Source organism: Canis lupus, chromosome 9, assembly GCF_048164855.1.
Source record: "Canis lupus baileyi chromosome 9, mCanLup2.hap1, whole genome shotgun sequence".
NCBI classification, from domain to species: Eukaryota; Metazoa; Chordata; class Mammalia; order Carnivora; family Canidae; genus Canis; species Canis lupus.
The window spans coordinates 74,299,090-74,319,006 of record NC_132846.1 but is presented as its reverse complement, the minus strand read 5'-3'; the positions used below and the strand labels follow the sequence as shown (position 1 = coordinate 74,319,006).

Below are 19,917 nucleotides of genomic sequence, written 5' to 3'. Positions count from 1 at the left end.
GATATGAGATGGAAAGATATATGAATAGATAATAGATAGACAGCTGATAGATAGATGATAGATAATGTTACAAGAGACATGACTCATTTCCTGCCACAAGACCCACCCCCACCTGCCAGGTTCTCAGAGGCCCAGACCTGGGGGCCTTCCTCCCATCCCCTGGACTGGGGGTCCCTCAGGGCAGCGCTGAGCGTCTCCCTTGTCTGACTGGTGCCCCAGTTCAGGAGACCTGCCTTGTGGACCCCAGCTCGAGGACAACCAGAGCTCGGCTCACACAGGCCCCGGGCACCAGAGACCCCTACACAGGGGAAGAAGGCATCTGCCCGAGCCTGGGAGGAGGTGTGCCGGTCACCGGTCAGGCAGGGCCAGCAGAGGCCTGTCACTCGGGGAGCACAGCCTGAGAGCAGGGCATGGAGGACAGTACCAGGGATGCTACCTTCACATGCCCTCGGGCACCAAGAAACCACCATGTCAGGTCCCTCTGTCCCTCTCTCTCTCCCTCTCTTATGAACCCAGCACAGTGGGCTGAACGCTGGCGCCCAGAGGCTATGTCCACCCTCAATGCCATGGCACCTGTGGATGTGACCTTGTTTGGAAAGGGGTCTTTGCACATCTGATTCAAGTCAATGAGCTTAAGATGAGAAGCTCCAGGCCTACACCCGATGTAGGTGTCCTACAAGACGCACACAAGGAGACACACAGACGCAGAGGGGAAGCCTCATGAAGATGGAGGCAGAGGCCGGAGGGATGTGGCCACAACCCGGGAGCGTGTGGGGCCCATAGAGGCTGGAAGAGGCAGGAAAGACCCTCCGTGGAGCCTGTGGGGGGAGGGCGGTCCTGTCTCCCCAGACCTCAGACATCTGGCCTCCAGAGCTGGGAAGGGAAATTTCTACTGCTCAAGTCCATATGTGGTCCCTGTCACAGCAGCCCCAGGACACTTGCACACGCAGCCAGAAGGGCTTGGCCAAGAGGATGTTCAGGAGACTCCTGGGTCTTTTCAAGCCACGTGGGCCCAGTGCTGTCCAGAGCTCCTGACCCTGCAGGGTGCTGGTCACACAGGGCACATCCCCTTAACCCTGAGGTGGCTGAGTCACCCTGGGGATGGCCACTGACACCTGGAGGGAGCTGGGTCACACTGGGCAGAGGCCCTGATCATGGAGGGTGCTGGGTCAATGTCAGCAGAGTGCACTTCAGACCTGTTTCCTGAGCTCCCAGGGACTCATTCATGGCTGCAGCCAGGTGAGCAATACTGTGACATCACCTCCAGGGCCAAACGACACCTCTTCTGCCCTGTGTTCCAGGCTGCCTGTGCCCACGATGCCCAGAGGTGGGTGCCTGGGCTGAGGAGCAGGGCGGCTGATGGAGAAGGTGGACCATCTGCCGGACCTGTGGGTGCTGCCCACCCTGCCTCTCATTTCTCCTGCTCCCTGGGCCCGGGCCTGCTTTGGGGGGACTCCAGTGCTTCAGACCCTCAGAGGCTGTGGAATCCAGGGTCCAAAAGGCAGGCAAAAAGGGAAAGCTCCAGGGGCGTCATGTGCACAGCAGTGTTCACAGGGTGGAGGCGGGGGACAAGTGGCAGGCGGCCTGGGAGGAAACATCCCCCACAGGTGATGCTGCTGCAGGGACCCCAGGGTTCTTAGTGAGGCCCCCCACTCCTGGAGCCGGCCACAGTGTGTGCAGCACCCTGGGCCACCTTCCCTGCATCCACCTCCTCCTCCCCCTTCCGCCTGCCCGGACTCCCCGTCCCTGGGCCACCCCAGCCCACAGGGAAGCAGCATGGTTAGCAGACACCTCCATTCAGCCTGCAGCTTGCTGCCACTCCCCCTGGTGGTGTCCTTCCTGGGGGTGGACCAAGGGCTCCTGTGTGTGGCTCCAGAACCTTCCCTGCTTGAAGGAGTGAAGGATCAGATGGGCACAGACACCAGCTGGGCCCGATCTGCACCAGGGACAGCCACACAGTGTGCAGGGGAGCAGACACGTGGGTGCTACCTGGGCGCCAGCAGGAGAGCCCTGGGCTGGGAGGGTAGGACATGGGTGGCCCCGCAGCTGCCCCCTACCCCTGGGCTCCAGGGGCCCAGACAGGTACAGCCTGCCACCCCCGCCACCTGCTCATAGACCTGGCTGAGGAAGGCAGCCACTGGTCATGGCCATACTGGACTGGCTTTTCACCCTCACACCCGCCCCTGTGGCCATAAGGCCTACTGAGGCCCGCAGGTCCCCCAGGGGTCACTCTGGGCAAGCCTTCTCCCTCCAGGGCACGTTTGCCAGCCTTCACTCCATCTCCACCTCCCAGACCATCTCTACATCAGTGTCCCTGAGCCCCCCACCGCGTCCACCTCAGCCTTCGCTTCCTTGCACCTCAGCCTCCAGCCAGCCACATGAAGCAATGACCTCCACTGGGGCACCTGCCTCGCACCCACATGGCCTCAAGCCAGAGTCAGACTCTTGGGGGTCTCACAGGCCAGGCCACATACACCTGGCCCCACCACAGACAGACCACAGACCAGACATGACGTGGAGGCAAGCAGCCACCACTGTGGGACAGGAAGTGGGCAAGTGACCCCGTCTGTGGGCCAGGCACAGTCATGCAATCCCTCCCAGCCCACCCCTCACAGCCTCAGCCCGCCTATAGCGGCAAATGCCCCAGAGCAGGGCAGGGGGCTGCTGAGACCACAGGGCCGTCAGGCAGGCTGACAGGAGGCCTCGGCCCCGTCCTCACTCCAGTCCCCTAGAGAGGCAGGCTGGGGGACATGCAGCAGTGCACCACCTGGCAGAGGGAGGCCGGGCCTCTCAGATGCAATAGACCCCTGGGCGGCCTACAGCAGGTGGGTCCGAACGTGGTCCAGACCTTTTCTCCTCAGTCAGACCATCCTGAACGCTGCTGGGCCCAAGAGGATGGAGACAGGCAGAAGGGACAGTGAGCAGAGGAAGAAGGGAAGATGGGCCTGGAAGCCATTGAATCACAGAGCAGAGAGCTGGGAGAAGCACAGTTGTCTAGACTACCGGGGACTACTCTAGGCTGGGCTGGGCTGAGCTGGGCTGAGCTGGATTGAGCTGGGCTGAGCTGGGCCAAGTTGGGCTGAGCTGGGCTGGGCTGAGCTGGGCTGAGCTGGGCTGAACTGGATTGAGCTGGGCTGAGCTGGGCTGAACTGGATTGAGCTGGGCTGAGCTGGGCTGGGCTGAGCTGGGCCGAGTTGGGCTGGGCTGGACTGAACTGAGCTGAGCTGGGCCGAACTAGGCTGATCTGGGCTGGGTAAACTGAGGAAGGCAGCCACTGGTCATGGCCAGACTGGACTGGCTTTTCACCCTCACACCCGCCCCTGTGGCCATAAGGCCATAAGCTAAGCTGGGCTGAGTTGGGCCAAGCTGGGCCGAGTTGGGCTGAGCTGGGCTGGGCTGAGCCAAACTGGGCTGGGCTGGGCTGAGCTGGGCTGAGCTGGGCTGAGTTGGGCTGGGCTGGACTGAACTGGGCTGGGCTGGGCTGGGCTGAGCTGAGCCAAACTAGGCTGAGCTGGGCCAAACTGGGCTGAGCTGGGCTGGGCCAAACTGAGCTGAGCTGGGCTGAGTTGGGCCAAGCTGGGCTGAGTTGGGCTGAGATGGGCTGGGCTGAGCTGGGCCAAACTGAGCTGGGCTGAGCTGGGCTGGGCTGAGCTGGGCCGAGTTGGGCTGGGCTGGACTGAACTGGGCTGGGCTGAGCTGGGCCGAAGTAGGCTTAGCTGGGCCAAACTGGGCTGAGCTGGGCTAGGCTAAACTGAGCTGAGCTGGGCTGAGTTGGGCCAAGCTGGACCAAGGTAGGCTGAGCTGGGCTGGGCTGGGCCGAGTTGGGCTGAGCTGGGCCGAACTGGGCTGGGCTGAGCTGAGTTGCGCTGAACTGGGCTCAGCTGGGTGGGGTGGACTAGGCTGAGCTAGGCGAAGCTAAGCTGGGCTAAACGGCTGAGCTGGCCTGGGCTGAGCTGGGCTGGGAAGAGCTGAGCTGAATGGGCCAAGCTGAGCTGGGGTAAACTGAGCTGAGCTGGCCTGGGCTGGGCTGGGCTGGGCTGGGCTGAGTGGGGTTGAGCTGAGCTGCACTGAACTGGGCTCAGCCGGGTGGGGTGGACTGGGCTGAGCTGGGTGGGCTCGACTGGGCTGAGCTGGGCAAAGCTGAGCTGGGCTGGGAAGAGCTGAGCTGAATGGGCCAAGCTGAGCTGGGCTAAAATGGGGTGAGCTGAACTGGGCTGGGCTGGAGTGAGCTGGGCCGAGCTGAGCTGAGCTGAGCTGAGCTGGGCTGAGCTGGCCTGGGCTGGGCTGGGCTGGGTTGGGCTAAGCTGGGCTGAGCTGGGCTGAGCTGGCCTGGGCTGGGCTGGGCTGGGCTGGGCTAAGCTAAGCTGCACTGAACTGAACTGGGCTGAGCTGGGCTGAACTGGGCCAAGCTGGGCTGGGCTGGGCTGGGCTAGGCTGGGCTGGGATGAGCTGAACTGAATGGGCCAACCTGAGCTAAACCGGGCTGGGCTGGGCTGAGCTGAGCTGTGCTGAACTGGGCTGAGCTGGGCTAAACTGGGTTAAGCTGGGCTGAGCTGAACTAAGCTGAGCTGAGCTGAATGGGCCAAGCTAAGCTGCCCTGAACTGGGCTGAGCTGGGCTGGGCTGGGCTGAGCTGAGCTGAGCTGAGCTGAGCTGAATGGGCCAAGCTGAGCTGTGCTGAACTGGGCTGGGCTGAACTGGGTTGGGGTGAACTGGGCCGGGCTGACCTGGGCTGAGCTGGCCTGGGAAGAGCTGAGCTGAATGGGTCAAGCTGAGCTGGGCTAAAATGGGGTGGGCTGAACTGGGCTGGGCTGGAGTGAGCTGGGCCGAGCTGGGCTGAGCTGAGCTGGGCTAAACTGGGCTGAACTGGGCCGAAGTAGGCTTAGCTGGGCCGAACTGGGCCGAGCTGGGCTAGGCTAAACTGAGCTGAGCTGGGCTGAGTTGGACCAAGCTGGGCCAAGCTGGACTGAGCTGGGCCGAACTGGGCTGGGCTGAGCTGGGCTGAACTGGGCCAAGCTGGGCCAGGCTGGACCGGGCTAGGCTGGGCTAGGCTGGGCTGGGATGAGCTGAACTGAATGGGCCAAGCTGGGCTAAACCGGGCTGGGCTGGGCTGAGCTGAGCTGTGCTGAACTGGGCTGAGCTGGGCTAAACTGGGTTAAGCTGGGCTGAGCTGAACTAGGCTGAGCTGAGCTGAATGGGCCAAGTTAAGCTGCCCTGAACTGGGCTGAGCTGGGCTGGGCTGGGCTGAACTGAGCTGAGCTGAGCTGAATGGGCCAAGCTGAGCTGTGCTGAACTGGGCTGGGCTGAACTGGGTTGGGGTGAACTGGGCCGAGCTGACCTGGGCTGAGGTGAGCTGAGCTGGACTGAGCTGAAATGGGCTAAAATGGGCTAGGCTGAGCTGGGCTGAGCTGAACTAGGCTGAGCTGAGCTGGGCTGGGCTGAGCTGGGCTGAATTGGCTGAGCTGGGCTGAGCTGAGCTGAGCTGAGCTGAACTGGACTGAGCTGACCTGAGCTGAACGAAGCTGAGCTGAGCTGGGCTAAACTGGGCTGAGCTGGCTGGGCTGAGCTAGGCTGAGCTGAACTGGGCCAGGCTAAACTTGTCTGAGCTGAGTTGGGCTGAGCTGAGCTGGGCTGAACTGCGCTGAACTAGGATGAGTTGGACTGAGCTGGTCTAAACTGGACTGTATTCGGTTGAGCTGGGCTGTTCAGGCTAGTGACTGAGGTGAATGTAAAGGAATAGGTTGGGTTTGTATCACCCCCCAGAGATTCAGTCCTCAGCCCCGTTTTTCTGCATGTTCTTAGGGGTCCATGGGGTCATGCTAGTTAGGCTGTACCCATAATGCCCTCTTTCCCCACCATCACTTCAGGGAATTGGTCCTGTATATGTGGGTAGACCACACTCTGTATTTCTGGCTTTTCCAGCAGGGACACCTTTGGATGGAGTTGGAATTGGGCCTCTAACCTCCAAAACCTCATAAGCCACAGAGGTCACCTGTCAGTAACAGGGAGGCTAGACATGGGACTAGTGAGGGTGGGTGGTTTGACTGGGACCCTGACTGGTAAGAGGAAGGGGGTCCCAGAAGGAGCCAGTGCCTTCTCCTCCCCTGTGTCACCCCCTACACAGCCTTGCTTCAAGCCTGGGCTGCTCTGTCCTGGTCCGTGCTCTCCCTCTGGGCCCATCTCTGGTGATACCCAAAGCCCAGCAGAGTGCATGTCTGGGCCCACTGCATGGATGGGAAACTGAGGCTCCAGGAGTACCTGCAGACTCAGTGAGTGGGAGAGCCACATTCAATAACCACAAATCCAACCTGGGGGTGGCTTGAACCAGAGGCCCTCCCCGAGGAAGGTGGCCATGCTAGAACCCTGACGAGCATGTCCAGAAACAGTGCAGTTGGACTCAGGCGTGTCGTTCTGACCCCAGGTCCTCGGCATATGAGCTGCATGACCTTGGGGCTGTCACTGACCATCTCTATGCAGTTTCCTCTAGTGCAAAGAAAAAATAGCCCTCACCCTGGCCTGTGAGGCCATGTAAGGGGTCCAGACAGCACTGGCCCACCAGCTCACAGAGTGTCCTGTGTCACAGAGTCCAAAACCAGCCCCAGTGTGTTCCCGCTGAGCCTCTGCCACCAGGAGTCAGAAGGGTACGTGGTCATCGGCTGCCTGGTGCAGGGATTCTTCCCACCGGAGCCTGTGAATGTGACCTGGAATGCCGGCAAGGACAGCACATCTGTCAAGAACTTCCCCCCCATGAAGGCTGCTACTGGAAGCCTATACACCATGAGCAGCCAGTTGACCCTGCCAGCTGCCCAGTGCCCTGATGACTCGTCTGTGAAATGCCAAGTGCAGCATGCTTCCAGCCCCAGCAAGGCGGTGTCTGTGCCCTGCAAAGGTCAGAGGGCAGGCTGGGGAGGGGCAGGGGCCCCACATCCTCACTCTGACCCTCCACTTGGAGCCGTGTCCCCAAGGACACTCCACGGGGAGGACAGTGGGCTGCTGGGCTGAGCTCCCAGCAAGTGGCCAAGGTGGGGCCTCCATGAAGGACCTGGAGGGTGGCAGGGGGCAGGCAGGCAGAGGGTGCACACTGACCTGTTCCAATCTCTCTCTCTCTCTCTCTCTCTCTCTCTCTCTCTCAGCTCCTGAAGATAACTGTCATCCGTGTCATCCATGTCCCTCGTGCAATGAGCCCCGCCTGTCACTACAGAAGCCAGCCCTCGAGGATCTGCTTTTAGGCTCCAATGCCAGCCTCACATGCACACTGAGTGGCCTGAAAGACCCCAAGGGTGCCACCTTCACCTGGAACCCCTCCAAAGGGAAGGAACCCATCCAGAAGAATCCTGAGCGTGACTCCTGTGGCTGCTACAGTGTGTCCAGTGTCCTACCAGGCTGTGCTGATCCATGGAACCATGGGGACACCTTCTCCTGCACAGCCACCCACCCTGAATCCAAGAGCCCGATCACTGTCAGCATCACCAAAACCACAGGTGGGCCCAGACCCTGCCCGTGAGGCACTGCTTGGCACACAAAAGTTTGTGAGGCAACTCCTAAGCCTGCTTCCTTCCTCTAGCCCCTGGGCTTGGGTGCTCCCACCCACATTTTACAAAGGGAAACTGTGGCATGGGGTGCTATGGGGAAGAAGGCTCTTCCCCCACCCCAGATCCCTGACCTGGCTCTCTGTCCTGCAGAGCACATCCCGCCCCAGGTCCACCTGCTGCCGCCGCCGTCGGAAGAGCTGGCCCTCAATGAGCTGGTGACACTGACGTGCTTGGTGAGGGGCTTCAAACCAAAAGATGTGCTCGTACGATGGCTGCAAGGGACCCAGGAGCTACCCCAAGAGAAGTACTTGACCTGGGAGCCCCTGAAGGAGCCTGACCAGACCAACATGTTTGCCGTGACCAGCATGCTGAGGGTGACAGCCGAAGACTGGAAGCAGGGGGAGAAGTTCTCCTGCATGGTGGGCCACGAGGCTCTGCCCATGTCCTTCACCCAGAAGACCATCGACCGCCTGGCGGGTAAACCCACCCACGTCAACGTGTCTGTGGTCATGGCAGAGGTGGACGGCATCTGCTACTAAACCGCCCAATCTTCCCTCCCTAAATAAACTCCATGCTTGCCCAAAGCAGCCCCGTGCTTCCATCAGGCCGCCTGTCTGTCCATATTCGGGGTCTGTGGCATACTGAGGCAGGGGTAGAGCTCAAAGAGGAAAGGGTACCTGCGCCCCTGACCCTTTTGGGCTTCACTTGTCTTGCTCAGCCTGGCACCTCAACGTGCCTTTCACACCCATGGGTTTGTGTGTGTGTGTGTGTGTGTAAGAGTGTGAGCATTAGTGTGAGCGTATGGTGTGCATGGTAGTTAGACAAGCTGGGAGCAAAACCTGCAGTTGACAGTCGGGGGGGAGCACAGCACAGTGGTAAGTCCTCTGGGGGCAATGATGCGGTTGCTTGTGTCTCAGAAAATGCCTCTAGGGGCAGCCTTGAGGGACCAGAGGGAGGCAGGAGAGCAGGTGACCAGTGAAGAGGCTGGTATCACTGTCAGGGGTTGAGGCAGGATTCCAGAGGGACCCACACCACCCTTGGTGGGTGCGGTGCATGCAGTTGCCCCACTGGTGCACTGGACAGGGAGCTGCCCTGTACCACACTGCTCTGTACATGGCTCACTCACAGACACACACAGCCACCCCCTCTATGCTCATGCTCACGCATCTGTACACACACCGGAGCCCTCCAGCTGCAGGAAGTTCCTAGCCCAGCCCCAGCCTCAGGAAGGTGAGGGGGATCCCCACCCTAGCCCCAGCAAGATTTCCCAGGCCCAGGGCCACTGCCCCAGGCCTTCCCTGTGTGCCCCACTGACCCCACACAGGCAGCCTTTACCCCCCGCCTGACCCCCAGACTCAAGTCTCCCATCCCTTCCTGAGCCCAAGGATAGCCCAAATCACAGATAGGGTGGGGGTGGGGGGCAGGTTAGAGAGGAGGCAGCAGAGAAAACTCCCACCCAGGGCCCCTGTGCAGCTGCTCCTGGATGGTCTGGTAGAAAGGGAGGTTTGAGGAGACAGCATAGAGGTGGTACGGGGACACTGTGGGACACCTGGCCTTACCACTCCCACAAGGGGGCAGCGGGGTCCCTGCTCTTGTCTCAGACACCTTCTGGGCTTCCCCGTGGGACCTGGCCTTCTGCTCCTCTCTCTGCTCCCAGGGCCAAAGTGAGGTGGGACGGACCCCCACACACACACACCCACAGGCTCACTGCTCCCCTTTCAAGGGTCTAATCACCAAAGGGTAATAGAGGGAACAACAGGTTCATTGCAGGGGAGGTGTTGCCATAGAGAAGGTACTCCAGCCACCAAGGGAGCTAGCACCCAGCCCGAAGCAGGAGTATTCTAGAGAGGGGGAGGGGAGGAAGAGTCAGTAGATGGACAGATCATAGGACATGTAGTGGATGGAAGCATGGACAGATGGGTGGATGGAGAGAGGGAAGAAGGGATGGATGGACAGGTGGGTGGATGGAGGGAAGGAGGGATAAATGGATGGGTGGATGATGGATGGATGTATGGATGGACAGATGGATAGATGGGTGGGTGATGGATGGATGGTTGTATGATGGTGATGGATGGAAAGATGGACAGACAGGTGGATGGATGGATGGATGGACAGATAGATGATGGATGGATAGATGGATGGATGGATGGATGGATGGATAATTGGATGTGTCAGCAATGACAAGCAAGTCCAAATCCCATTTAACATAGAAGGTCTGTGCCCTGGGATCCTGAAAATAGCCTGTGCTGGTGGCCTTCACCTGGGCCTCCCTCCTGCTCCTTGTAGCTTATCAGCCACATTCCCTGGGAAGGCAACGTGCCTGTCTAGCCCTTGACACATTGAACTACAGACCCAGATTTATGTCTCAACCTGGAGCACCCTGAGGGTGGCAAGTCTGGTCCTCTCTGGCGCCACTCAGGGTCCAGACCAAGGCCAAGCCAAGAGCAAGGACTTGGTGAGCAAACACATGGAGCTGGGATCCAGGAGGCTTTGGGTTTGAGCTCTGTTTACAGCAGCAGAGCCAGTGCCCACCCTCTTGCCTTGCCAGGTCCCTCTCCCTACGGTTCTGTCAGGACTCCTTTAGAGATGGGGGTCCTTTGGGTGTCTAAATTACTATAAGGGCCCCAGCCCCGTCCCTGGGCACCTGTCACCTCATCCTCCCCAAGGCAGCCTCAGACCTCAGAGAGGGCACCCCCATTGCCCCTGTCCTGACCCTGAGAGTGTGTGGGAGGGGAAGGCATTGGCTCAGCCCCCGTCCATGCAGGCATGGGCCTGGCAGACTCACAGTGTCTTGCAGGTTACCGGGAGCCACTTCCCTGGCTGGTGCTGGACCTGTCGCAGGAGGACCTGGAGGAGGATGCCCCAGGAGCCAGCCTGTGGCCCACTACCGTCACCCTTCTCACCCTCTTCCTACTGAGTCTCTTCTACAGCACAGCACTGACTGTGACAAGCGTGCGGGGCCCAACTGACAGCAGAGAGGGCCCCCAGTACTGAGCAGAAGCCAGCCAGACACAGGTAGGGGTAAGGAGGCAGAGTGCTGGGCTGACTGGGGCAGGGAGGTCGCCCACCAGGGCACCTGCCTATTCCCCACCCCTGGGGGTCTGACACTGAGGATTATGGGCAGTCCTGGGGTCAGAGCTTAGATATCTCCCAGCAGCATCTGGGAGTTAGCTTCCCCTGGGCTCCAGTCACAGCAGGACTCGATCCATCTCCCCTGAGGCAGGAAGGGTGAGGGACAGGGCATTGGCGAGGAGTTCCCCTGGGCCCTGATCCCACTGTGTTTGCAGGGAGGAGTCTGGAGGAGCCTCCTGGAAGCCCAGCTGGATGTCAGAGCTCAGCCCTGCTCAGAAGCTGCCCACCCGCCCCACACACAGGCCTTGCTGGTGCAATAAACTGATCTCAAAGGCAAAGGTTCTCAGACTCTAAATGAGAGGAGGGGAGAGGAGAGGGATAGAGGCTTGGGAGAGGGGGAACATCAGCCTCATGACCCAGGTTGAGGCTCCCTTCACCTATAGTCTACCTGATCTGGTCCTGCATAAGCCACAGGCTTAGGACAAAAATCGTCCTTCACCAAGGACAGTATGAAACAAAACCTTCCTAAACACTGCACCCAGGACCTTTTCCTGGTCACTGAGCCCTGCTCCTCATCACCAGGCCCTTGTCATGATCACTGAGCCCTGGTCCTGGTCACTGGGCCCTGGTCCTCATCACTAGGCCCTGTCATGATCACTGAGGCCTGGTGCTGACCACTAGACCCTAGTCCTCATCACTGGGCCTTGGTCCTTGTCACTGAACCCTGGTACTGGTCACTGAGCCCTAGTTCTCATCACTAGACCTTGGTTTCATCATTGGTCCCTGATCCTGGTCACTGAGACCTGGTCCTGGTCATGATCACTGAGCCCTGGTCCTCATCACTAGGCCCTGTCATGATCACTGAGGCCTGGTGTTGACCACTAGACCCTAGTCCTCATCACTGGGCCTTGGTCCTTGTCACTGAACCCTGGTACTGGTCACTGAGCCCTAGTTCTCATCACTAGACCTTGGTTTCATCATTGGTCCCTGATCCTGGTCACTGAAACCTAGTCCTGGTCATGATCACTGAGCCCTGGTCCTCATCACTAGGCCCTGTCATGATCACTGAAGCCTGGTGCTGACCACTAGACCCTAGTCCTCATCACTGGGCCTTGGTCCTTGTCACTGAACCCTGGTACTGGTCACTGAGCCCTAGTTCTCATCACTAGACCTTGGTTTCATCATTGGTCCCTGATCCTGGTCACTGAGACCTAGTCCTGGTCATGATCACTGAGCCTTGGTCCTCATCACTAGGCCCTGTCATGATCACTGAGGCCTGGTGCTGACCACTAGACCCTAGTCTTCATCACTGAACCCTGGTACTGGTCACTGAGCCCTAGTTCTAATCACTATACTTTGGTTTCATCACTGGTCCCTGGTCCTGGTCACTGAGACCTGGCCCTGGTCATGATCACTGAGGCCTGGTGCTGACCATTAGACCCTAGTCCTCATCACTGGGCCTCGGTCCTTGTCACTGAACCCTGGTACTGGTCACTGAGCCCTAGTTCTAATCACTAGACCTTGGTTTCATTACTGGTTCCTGGTCCTGGTCACTGAGACCTCGTCCTGGTCATGATCACTGAGCCCTGGTCCTTATCACTAGGCCCTGGTCATGATCACTGAGGCCTGGTGCTGACCACTAGACTCTAGTCCTCATCACTGGGCCTTGGTCCTTGTCACTGGACCCTGGTACTGGTCACTGAGCCCTGGTTCTAATCACTAGATGCTGATCCTCATCACTGAGCCCTGGTCTTAATCACTATGGCCTGGTCCTAGTCACTGGGCTTAGGTCATGATCACTGAGCCCTGGTCCTAGTCACTTAGCCCTGGTCCTAATCACCATGGCCTGGTCTTAGCCCTAGGAGGAGGCTGAGTCATTGTGAGCACAGTGCAACCCAGGCCAGGTGGCCCCACTAGAGGACACTGGGCTTAGGTCATGATCACTGAACTCTGGTCCTCATCACTGTGTACTGGCCCTGGTCACTGGTCTCTTGTCCTGGCCACTGAGCCCTGATCCTGGTCATGATCACTGAGCCCTGGTCACTGAGCCCTGGTCCTTACATTGTTCCCTGGTACTTACCACTCAGCCCTGGTCCCAGTTACTGTGGCCTGATCTAATCACTGGGCTCTGGTCCTTAACATTTTGCTCTGATTACTTATCAACAGTCCTAGTTACTGAACCCTGCTCCTGATCACTGGGCCCTGGTCCCAGTCACTCTGCCCTGGTCCTGATCACTAATCCCAATTCCTGGTCACTGAACCCTTGCCCTAAAAACTGCGTCACAGTGTTCATTACATATGCAGGAAGTGACCCAATGTCCATTTATTCTGAGTTGGAGCCCTTGTTCATGGCTTGCATTACAACTTAGATCTGGAGTCCTGTTCCCATGTTCTGGGTCCTTAGTCCTAACCCTCATCAGAAGTGATCCACAGTAAGGAGAGGGAGCCCCTCAGACAATCCAAGACCCTCTTGGCATGGGCACTGGACAGAGGATGAGATAGTGACCCCCAAGTCCGGTTTCATCTTTTCCAGGGCCCAGAGGGGCATAAAGATGCTGACTTGAAGGAAAGAGAATCAGCCCAAGTCCAGGGCCCGGGAGGCATGAATGAGCTAGACCCCCAGGCCATGAGGGTCACCAGTACAGGGGTGCCAGAGGGAGGGGGCTCAGGTACAGGAGTGGGAACAGGGGTAGAGGCGATGGTGTCTGTGTTCTCTTGTTTTTCTCATGTTTGTCAGTCTTCACCTGCTGAACACCCAAAATAGCCCTAGGAGGGGGCTGAGTCATTGTGAGCACAGTGCAACCCAGGCCAGGTGTCCCCACCAGAGACTGCTATTCCAAGAATCAGGCCCGAAAACCAAGACCTGGGCAGATGGCAGGAGGCCTGAGCAAGGGAGGTTCCCCAAACCTGCAAACCACCCCAGCCCCCACCTCATGTGGGCCCCCATCAGCCAGGGTCTGTCCGGGGTCAGCATGGATCACCTGGGACAGCAAACACCAGCCTGGGATCAGCCAGGGTCAGCCAGGGTCAGGACTAAGAGAGGCCAAGTTCAGCCAGATTGAGACAAAAGTCATCCTATGTCGGCCAGGGTGAACCAGGGTCAGCCAGGCTCAGACCTCGGGGGGCCAAGGTCACCCAGATTGAGACAAAGTCACCCTAGGTCTGCAGGCTCAGCCAGGGTTCTGCTCAGATCCGTGCAGGACACTGTGACACCCACACCTTCAGGCCAGATCAGTGGGGCTCCTGAGGGTATGGGACCCACGGGCGTGCAGGCCCTGAGGGCTGAGGTCTGTGCCCACAAACAGCCAGGCTGGCTGGCACCCCAGCAGCCATGCTCTCCGGGCCATGCACCAGGACAGGCGCGCTCGCTCCACGGGGCTCACGGCAGGACCCACATCCCGCGCCGGGGACCCCGGGGTCCGGGACGGGGGCGGGGACCATGGCAGAGTCGGTAGCGACACAGGGAGTGGGAGAGACAGAAACAGAGGGCAGGACACGGCCCAGGCCCCGGGGCCCAGCCCCACATGCACGCACTCACGGTTGGGCCCTGACCACCACCTCCCTCTGCACTCTCGACCTAACTCACCCCCTCACGTCCACAGAGGGGGGCGGCCAGATGCCCACGTGCCTATGTCCGCATGCCCACTCACACTGCCCCCTCCGCACCCTGGGGGCTCGGGGTCCCTGCCTCGCCCTGTGGGGCTGAGCGGCACACCCGGGTGTCTGGGTCCCTAGACCAGCGCCCCGTGCACCTCGGGGGCCCAGCTGCCAGGGGGCACCTGCCCTGTGCTCCACGAAGGCCCCCGGATGGTGCAGGGACACGAGGGCGGAGGTCAGCCACCGCGGGAGCAGCTGAGCAGTCCTGGGCAGAGGCGGGTGCGGTGTGCGGGTGGGGCAGGGCCGCTTGGGCACCCACGCGCCCCTCGGGAGTCTGGCCCCCATGGCCCCTGGGACGCCCACCCAGCCCTGCGCCCTGCGCTCTGTTGCTGTGCAGGCCCGAGCAGGCCTCTGGGCCTCAGGGGGGAGCACGCAGGCTGCATGGGTCCCCAGCAGGGGGCTGGGAAGAGGGGGCCCCTGTGGCAGGGAACACGGGAGCTCTGGTGCCCTGAGGCCCTGGGACCCCAGCTGCTGGGCTCAGGCCTGGGGCTCATGCAGGGGCCCCCACAGGGGGAGGACACCTGGGGCCTGGCCTTGCTGCCCTGGGGCCGGTGCCTGGGGGATGACCAGAGAGCAAGAGCAGCACACGGCACAGCCTGACGACACGGGTGGACACTGGGAGGGCCTCAGGACAGGGGTGGGGAGTTCCAGAGTGGCGGAGGCCCTGGGGGGTCGCGTGTGGGTTCGGGGTCTGCGGGAGGGATCCCGGAGCCACCCAGAGAGGCCGGGCTGCGTGAGGAATGGGGACAGAGGAGCCGTGAGGCGGGGGCCTCTGGGGGAGGCGGGCTCTGCTGGCACCGAGCTCAGGCCCCGAGGGGCTGCCCCCTGGAGAACAGGGGTTGGGGGTGCGGGTGGGCCACGCGGGGGCCAGGCCCGCGGCTCTGCTGCGAGGGAGTGTGGAGGCCGCGGGGTGTTTTGATGCTCACAGCACGTGTCTCAGACGTGACCAGGGTAGAAGGGTGAGCTGGCGGTGGCCGGCGGGGCGGGGCGAGGGGCGGGTGGCCCGGGTGCAGGGCCCGGGGGTACCGACTCCCGGTTACGGGGTGAGAGCGCCGCTCGGCAGGGGGTCGCTGGCGCTGGGACGGCGTCGTGGGTGACATGAGCTGATGGCCCTCCCTGGGGCAGCAGGAGTGATGTGTAGACATGTGGGGTCACCGTGTCCCTCACCTGACCCTAATGATCGGGGCCGTCACCTCTCTCAGGGACGAGGGCCCCACATCGCCTCCGCCTGGGTCCCCACACACACGCCAGGGGCATGAGCATCCTGCCCCCACCGCCCCTCCTGTCCTGCTCTCCATTCAGGGCCCCCCGACCACCCTGGCGGGGGAGGACGTGCGGCAGGGGGCTAGGAGTCAGGGGCCCCCTGGGTGCACCCTGCCCCGCAGCCCGGGACACCCAGACCCCGCCTGCAGATCCTCAGCCTGGGCCCCTAGAGGCAGCCAAGCTGTGCTGTCCCCACCACCCCCACGACTCCCGACTCCTCTGCGCCCCCAGACCCGCTCACGGTCCCCCTCCCTCTGGATGGAGTCACGTGCCCGCCCCCCCAGGCCTCTCCCCTGGCCTTGGTGGTCCCACCCGGATGCTCGCCCTGGCCCCCTGCAGGGGGTCTGGGTGTGGGGGCAGCAGCCCCAGCCCCCGGGACCCCGATCCCCCGTGGTGAGCCCCCGGATCTCTCTGGAACTCAGGGAGCTGCAGGTTGGGTGTGGCAGCCACTGGCCATCACTGCCCTGGTGCCCCCACTGGCCCCCCACTCTGGAGTCACCGTCAGCACCACTGGCCTCGGACGCCCTCTCCCCGCGGGTCACAGGGGCCCTGGGCCGTCACCCTGCCAAGACCCCATCCCTGGGCTGGAGTAGGGCCCCGAGGTCCCAGCCGAGGCGGGGGTCGGGGTAAGGGGCACCAGGAGGGTCCTCCCACGTCCTCCTGTGTCAGCTGGGAGCCCCCTGGAAAGAGCGGGTCCCTCTCCTGCTGCGTGGCTGGTGATGGCACAGCACGTCTCCTTCTGGAAGGAGCCCTGTGAGCGTTTTAAGGTAAGGCTGCCGGCCCCTGATCAACAGTTTGAGCTGTGAAGACACACAAGTGGAGAGAGATAGAGAGACATCAGGAGATGGAGACAGAGAGACATGAAGATAGAGATACAGAGACTGGGAGGGAGACACAAAGACACACAGATGAAAGAGACAGGGAGCAACGGGGACAGGCAGGGTGGGGACGAGGACAGGTACATGGGGATGAAGACAGGCAGGATGGGGATGGGGACAGGGAGGTGGGGACAAGGACAGGCAGGATGGGGATAGGGACAGGGAGGTGGGGACAAGAACAAGCAGGATCGGGATGGGGACAGGTAGGTGCAGACAAGGACAAGGTAGGTGGGGATGGGGATAGGCAGATGGGGACCTAGACAGGCCAGTGGGGACGTGGACAGGCAGGTGTGGACAGAGACAGGCCGGTGGGGATGAGGACAGGTAGGTGGGGACGGGGACAGGCAGGATCGGGATGGGGTCAGAGAGGTGGGATGGGGACAGGGAGGTGGGGATGTGGACAGGCAGGTGGGGACCTGGACAGGCGGGGGTGGTGAGGATAGCCAGGGGGGGACGAGGACAGGCAGGTGTGGATGAGGACAGGCAGGTGAGGATGTGGACAGGTAGGTAAGGACAAGGACAGGCCGGTGGGGACGTGGACAGGCCCAGGCAGGGGAGGCTGCAGGCTGACAAGGGCTCGGGTGCTGTGAGCACCCATGGCCCCAGGCCCGCTCCACAGGCCCAGCCCCGGGTGACCCACAGCCGCCTGGCCCAGCCGAGCCTCCCTGTCCTGGTGTGTAGTGGGGGGGACTGCCAGGTGGGGGGGTGGCCAGTGCAGGGACACGGGGTCCCCGGCGGTGTCCTCAGCACACCTCCCCTCGCGCCCTCCTGTTCCCTCTACACCCCGCCAGCCCTGGGGCTTGGACCCTCCAGGCCGGCCTGTGAGGCCGCGTCCCTGGGGACTGGGGACAGAGGCCGGGGATGGACAAGCTGAGAACCATTTTGATTCACTGAAGTCACCATTTGCAGGCCAGTCACCGGGTCACTGACCCAGGTGGGCCTCCGCCGGCGGGGGGTTGGGCAGAGGGCCCTGAGCCCGAGGCCTGGGCCCACCTGGCCTGCAGTGGGGGTGGCGGCCGGGCCGCAGGTGGGGTTCGAGGCAAGCTATTTCTGGAAACGGCCCTGGTGGGTGAGAAAGATGTTTTTCAGTGTGGAACAAACAGCCATTTGCATGTCCCCTTCAGGGCCAAGTCTGCCCGAAATGAGTAATTTGGGGAGAAACGGAGACTGGAGCCCCGTGCACCTGTGTTGTGTGGGGGTGGGGGTGGCAGGAGTGGGCACGGAGTGGCGGGCCGTGCTGAGGCCCGGAGCCGCTGACGGTGCACCCCCTGCCCCCCCGCAGCCGTGCGGCTCGGACCCCAGACTAGGAGGCCAGCTTGGGACAGGTCACAGGGGGCCGTGACCCGGCCGATGGCCCTGGCCAGCTGGGGTGTGGCAGCCTGAGGGTGCGAAGCCCAGGAGTGCGTGACCAGTGAGGGCGCAAAGACGTGGGGTGCCTGCAGGAGGTGGCCGAGGACACCAGGCCAGAGGCTGGGGACGGCTCGTAGCACGGGCTCAGCGTGGGGGTTCACAGGCCCCCAGCAGGCCGAGGCTGTCACTGGGGCGTGCACAGGCAGCGGGGTCCCTGGCCTGCAGGCGCCAGGCTGCGTGGCCGCAGGGCGGGAGCCCCCGAGGTTCACGCCCCAGGAAGACCCCTGGACCTGGACTCGGGCCTTGACTCCTTACTGTTAAAACACAATTGAGGGGCCGGCAGCGTTACCCCCAAACGCTCACGGGGCTCCTTCCAGAAGGAGACGTGCTGTGCCATCACCAGTCACGCAGCAGGAGAGGGACCCGCTCTTTCCGGGGGGCTCCCAGCTGACACAAGAGGACGTGGGAGGACCCTCTTGGTGCCCCTCACCCCGACCCCCGCCTCGGCCGGGACCTCGGGACCCTACTCCAGCCCAGGGATGGGGTCTCGGCAGGTTGACGGCCCAGGGCCCTGTGACCCGCAAGGAGAGGGCGTCCGAGGCTAGTGGTGCTGACGGTGACTCCAGAGTGTAGGGGCCGGTGGGGGCACCGGGGCAGTGATGGCCAGTGGCTGCCACACCCAACCTGCAGCTCCCTGAGTTCCAGAGAGATCCGGGGGCTCACCACGGGGGGTCGGGGTCCCAGGGGCTGGGGCTGCTGCCCCCACACCCAGACCCCTTGCAGGGGGCCAGGGCAAGCGTCCGGGTGGGACCACCAAGGCCAGGGGACGAGGCCTGGGGGAGCGGGCACGTGACTCCATCCAGAAGGAGGGGGACCGTGAGCGGGTCTGGGGGCGCGGAGGAGTCGGGAGTCGCGGGGGTGGTGGGGACAGCACAGCTTGGTTGCCTCTAGGGGCCCAGGCTGAGGATCTGAGGGGGATCTGGGTGTCCCAGGCTGCGGGGCGGGGTGAGCCCGGGCGTCCCTGACCCCTAGCTCCCCGCCGCACGCCCTCCCCCGCCAGGGCTCTCAGGGGGCCCGAATGGAGAGCAGGACAGGAGGGGCGGTGGGGGCAGGACACTAGTGCCTCTGGCGTGTGTGGGTGACCCAGACAGAGGCCGCCGTGGGGCCCTCGTCCCTGAGAGAGGTGACGGCCCCGATCATTAGGGTCAGGTGAGGGACACGGTGACCCCACATGTCTACACATCACTCCTGCTGCCCCGGGGAGGGCCATCAGCTCATGTCACCCACGACGCCGTCCCAGCGCCAGCGACCCCCTGCCAAGTGGCGCTCTCACCCCGTAACCGGGAGTCGGTACCCCCGGGCCCTGCACCCGGGCCACCCGCCCCTCGCCCAGCCCCACCGGCCACCGCCAGCTCGCCCTTCTACCCTGGTCACGTCTGAGACACGTGCTGTGAGCATCAAAACACCCCGCGGCCTCCACACTCCCTCGCAGCAGAGCCGCGGGCCTGGCCCCCGCGTGGCCCACCCGCACCCCGACCCCTGTTCCCCAGGGGGCAGCCCCTCGGGGCCTGAGCTCGGTGCCAGCAGAGCCCGCCTCCCCCAGAGGCCCCCGCCTCACGGCTCCTCTGTCCCCATTCCTCACGCAGCCCGGCCTCTCTGGGTGGCTCCGGGATCCCTCCCGCAGACCCCGAACCCACACGCGACCCCCCAGGGCCTCCGCCACTCTGGAACTCCCCACCCCTGTCCTGAGGCCCTCCCAGTGTCCACCCGTGTCGTCAGGCTGTGCCGTGTGCTGCTCTTGCTCTCTGGTCGTCCCCCAGGCACTGGCCCCAGGGCAGCAAGGCCAGGCCCCAGGTGTCCTCTCCCTGTGGGGGCCCCTGCATGAGCCCCAGGCCTGAGCCCAGCAGCTGGGGTCCCAGGGCCTCAGGGCACCAGAGCTCCCGTGTCCCCTGCCACAGGGGCCCCCTCTTCCCAGCCCCCTGCTGGGGACCCATGCAGCCTGCGTGCTCCCCCCTGAGGCCCAGAGGCCTGCTCGGGCCTGCACAGCAACAGGGCGCAGGGCGCAGGGCTGGGTGGGCGTCCCAGGGGCCACGGGGGCCAGACTCCCGAGGGGCGCGTGGGTGCCCAAGCGGCCCTGCCCCACCCGCACACCGCACCCGCCTCTGC

General features: G+C 62.5%; 1 gene segment (V, D, J or C); it reads left to right on the top strand.

Moving 5' to 3' along the window:
- The first annotated feature begins 1,317 nt into the window (after positions 1 to 1,317).
- Positions 1,318 to 8,118, top strand: LOC140639515 (Ig alpha-1 chain C region-like). The segment is given in 4 exon segments: positions 1,318 to 1,327; positions 6,583 to 6,888; positions 7,133 to 7,480; positions 7,682 to 8,118. Coding segments are annotated over 4 exon segments (1,053 nt in total).
- Positions 8,119 to 19,917: the final 11,799 nt, after the last annotated feature.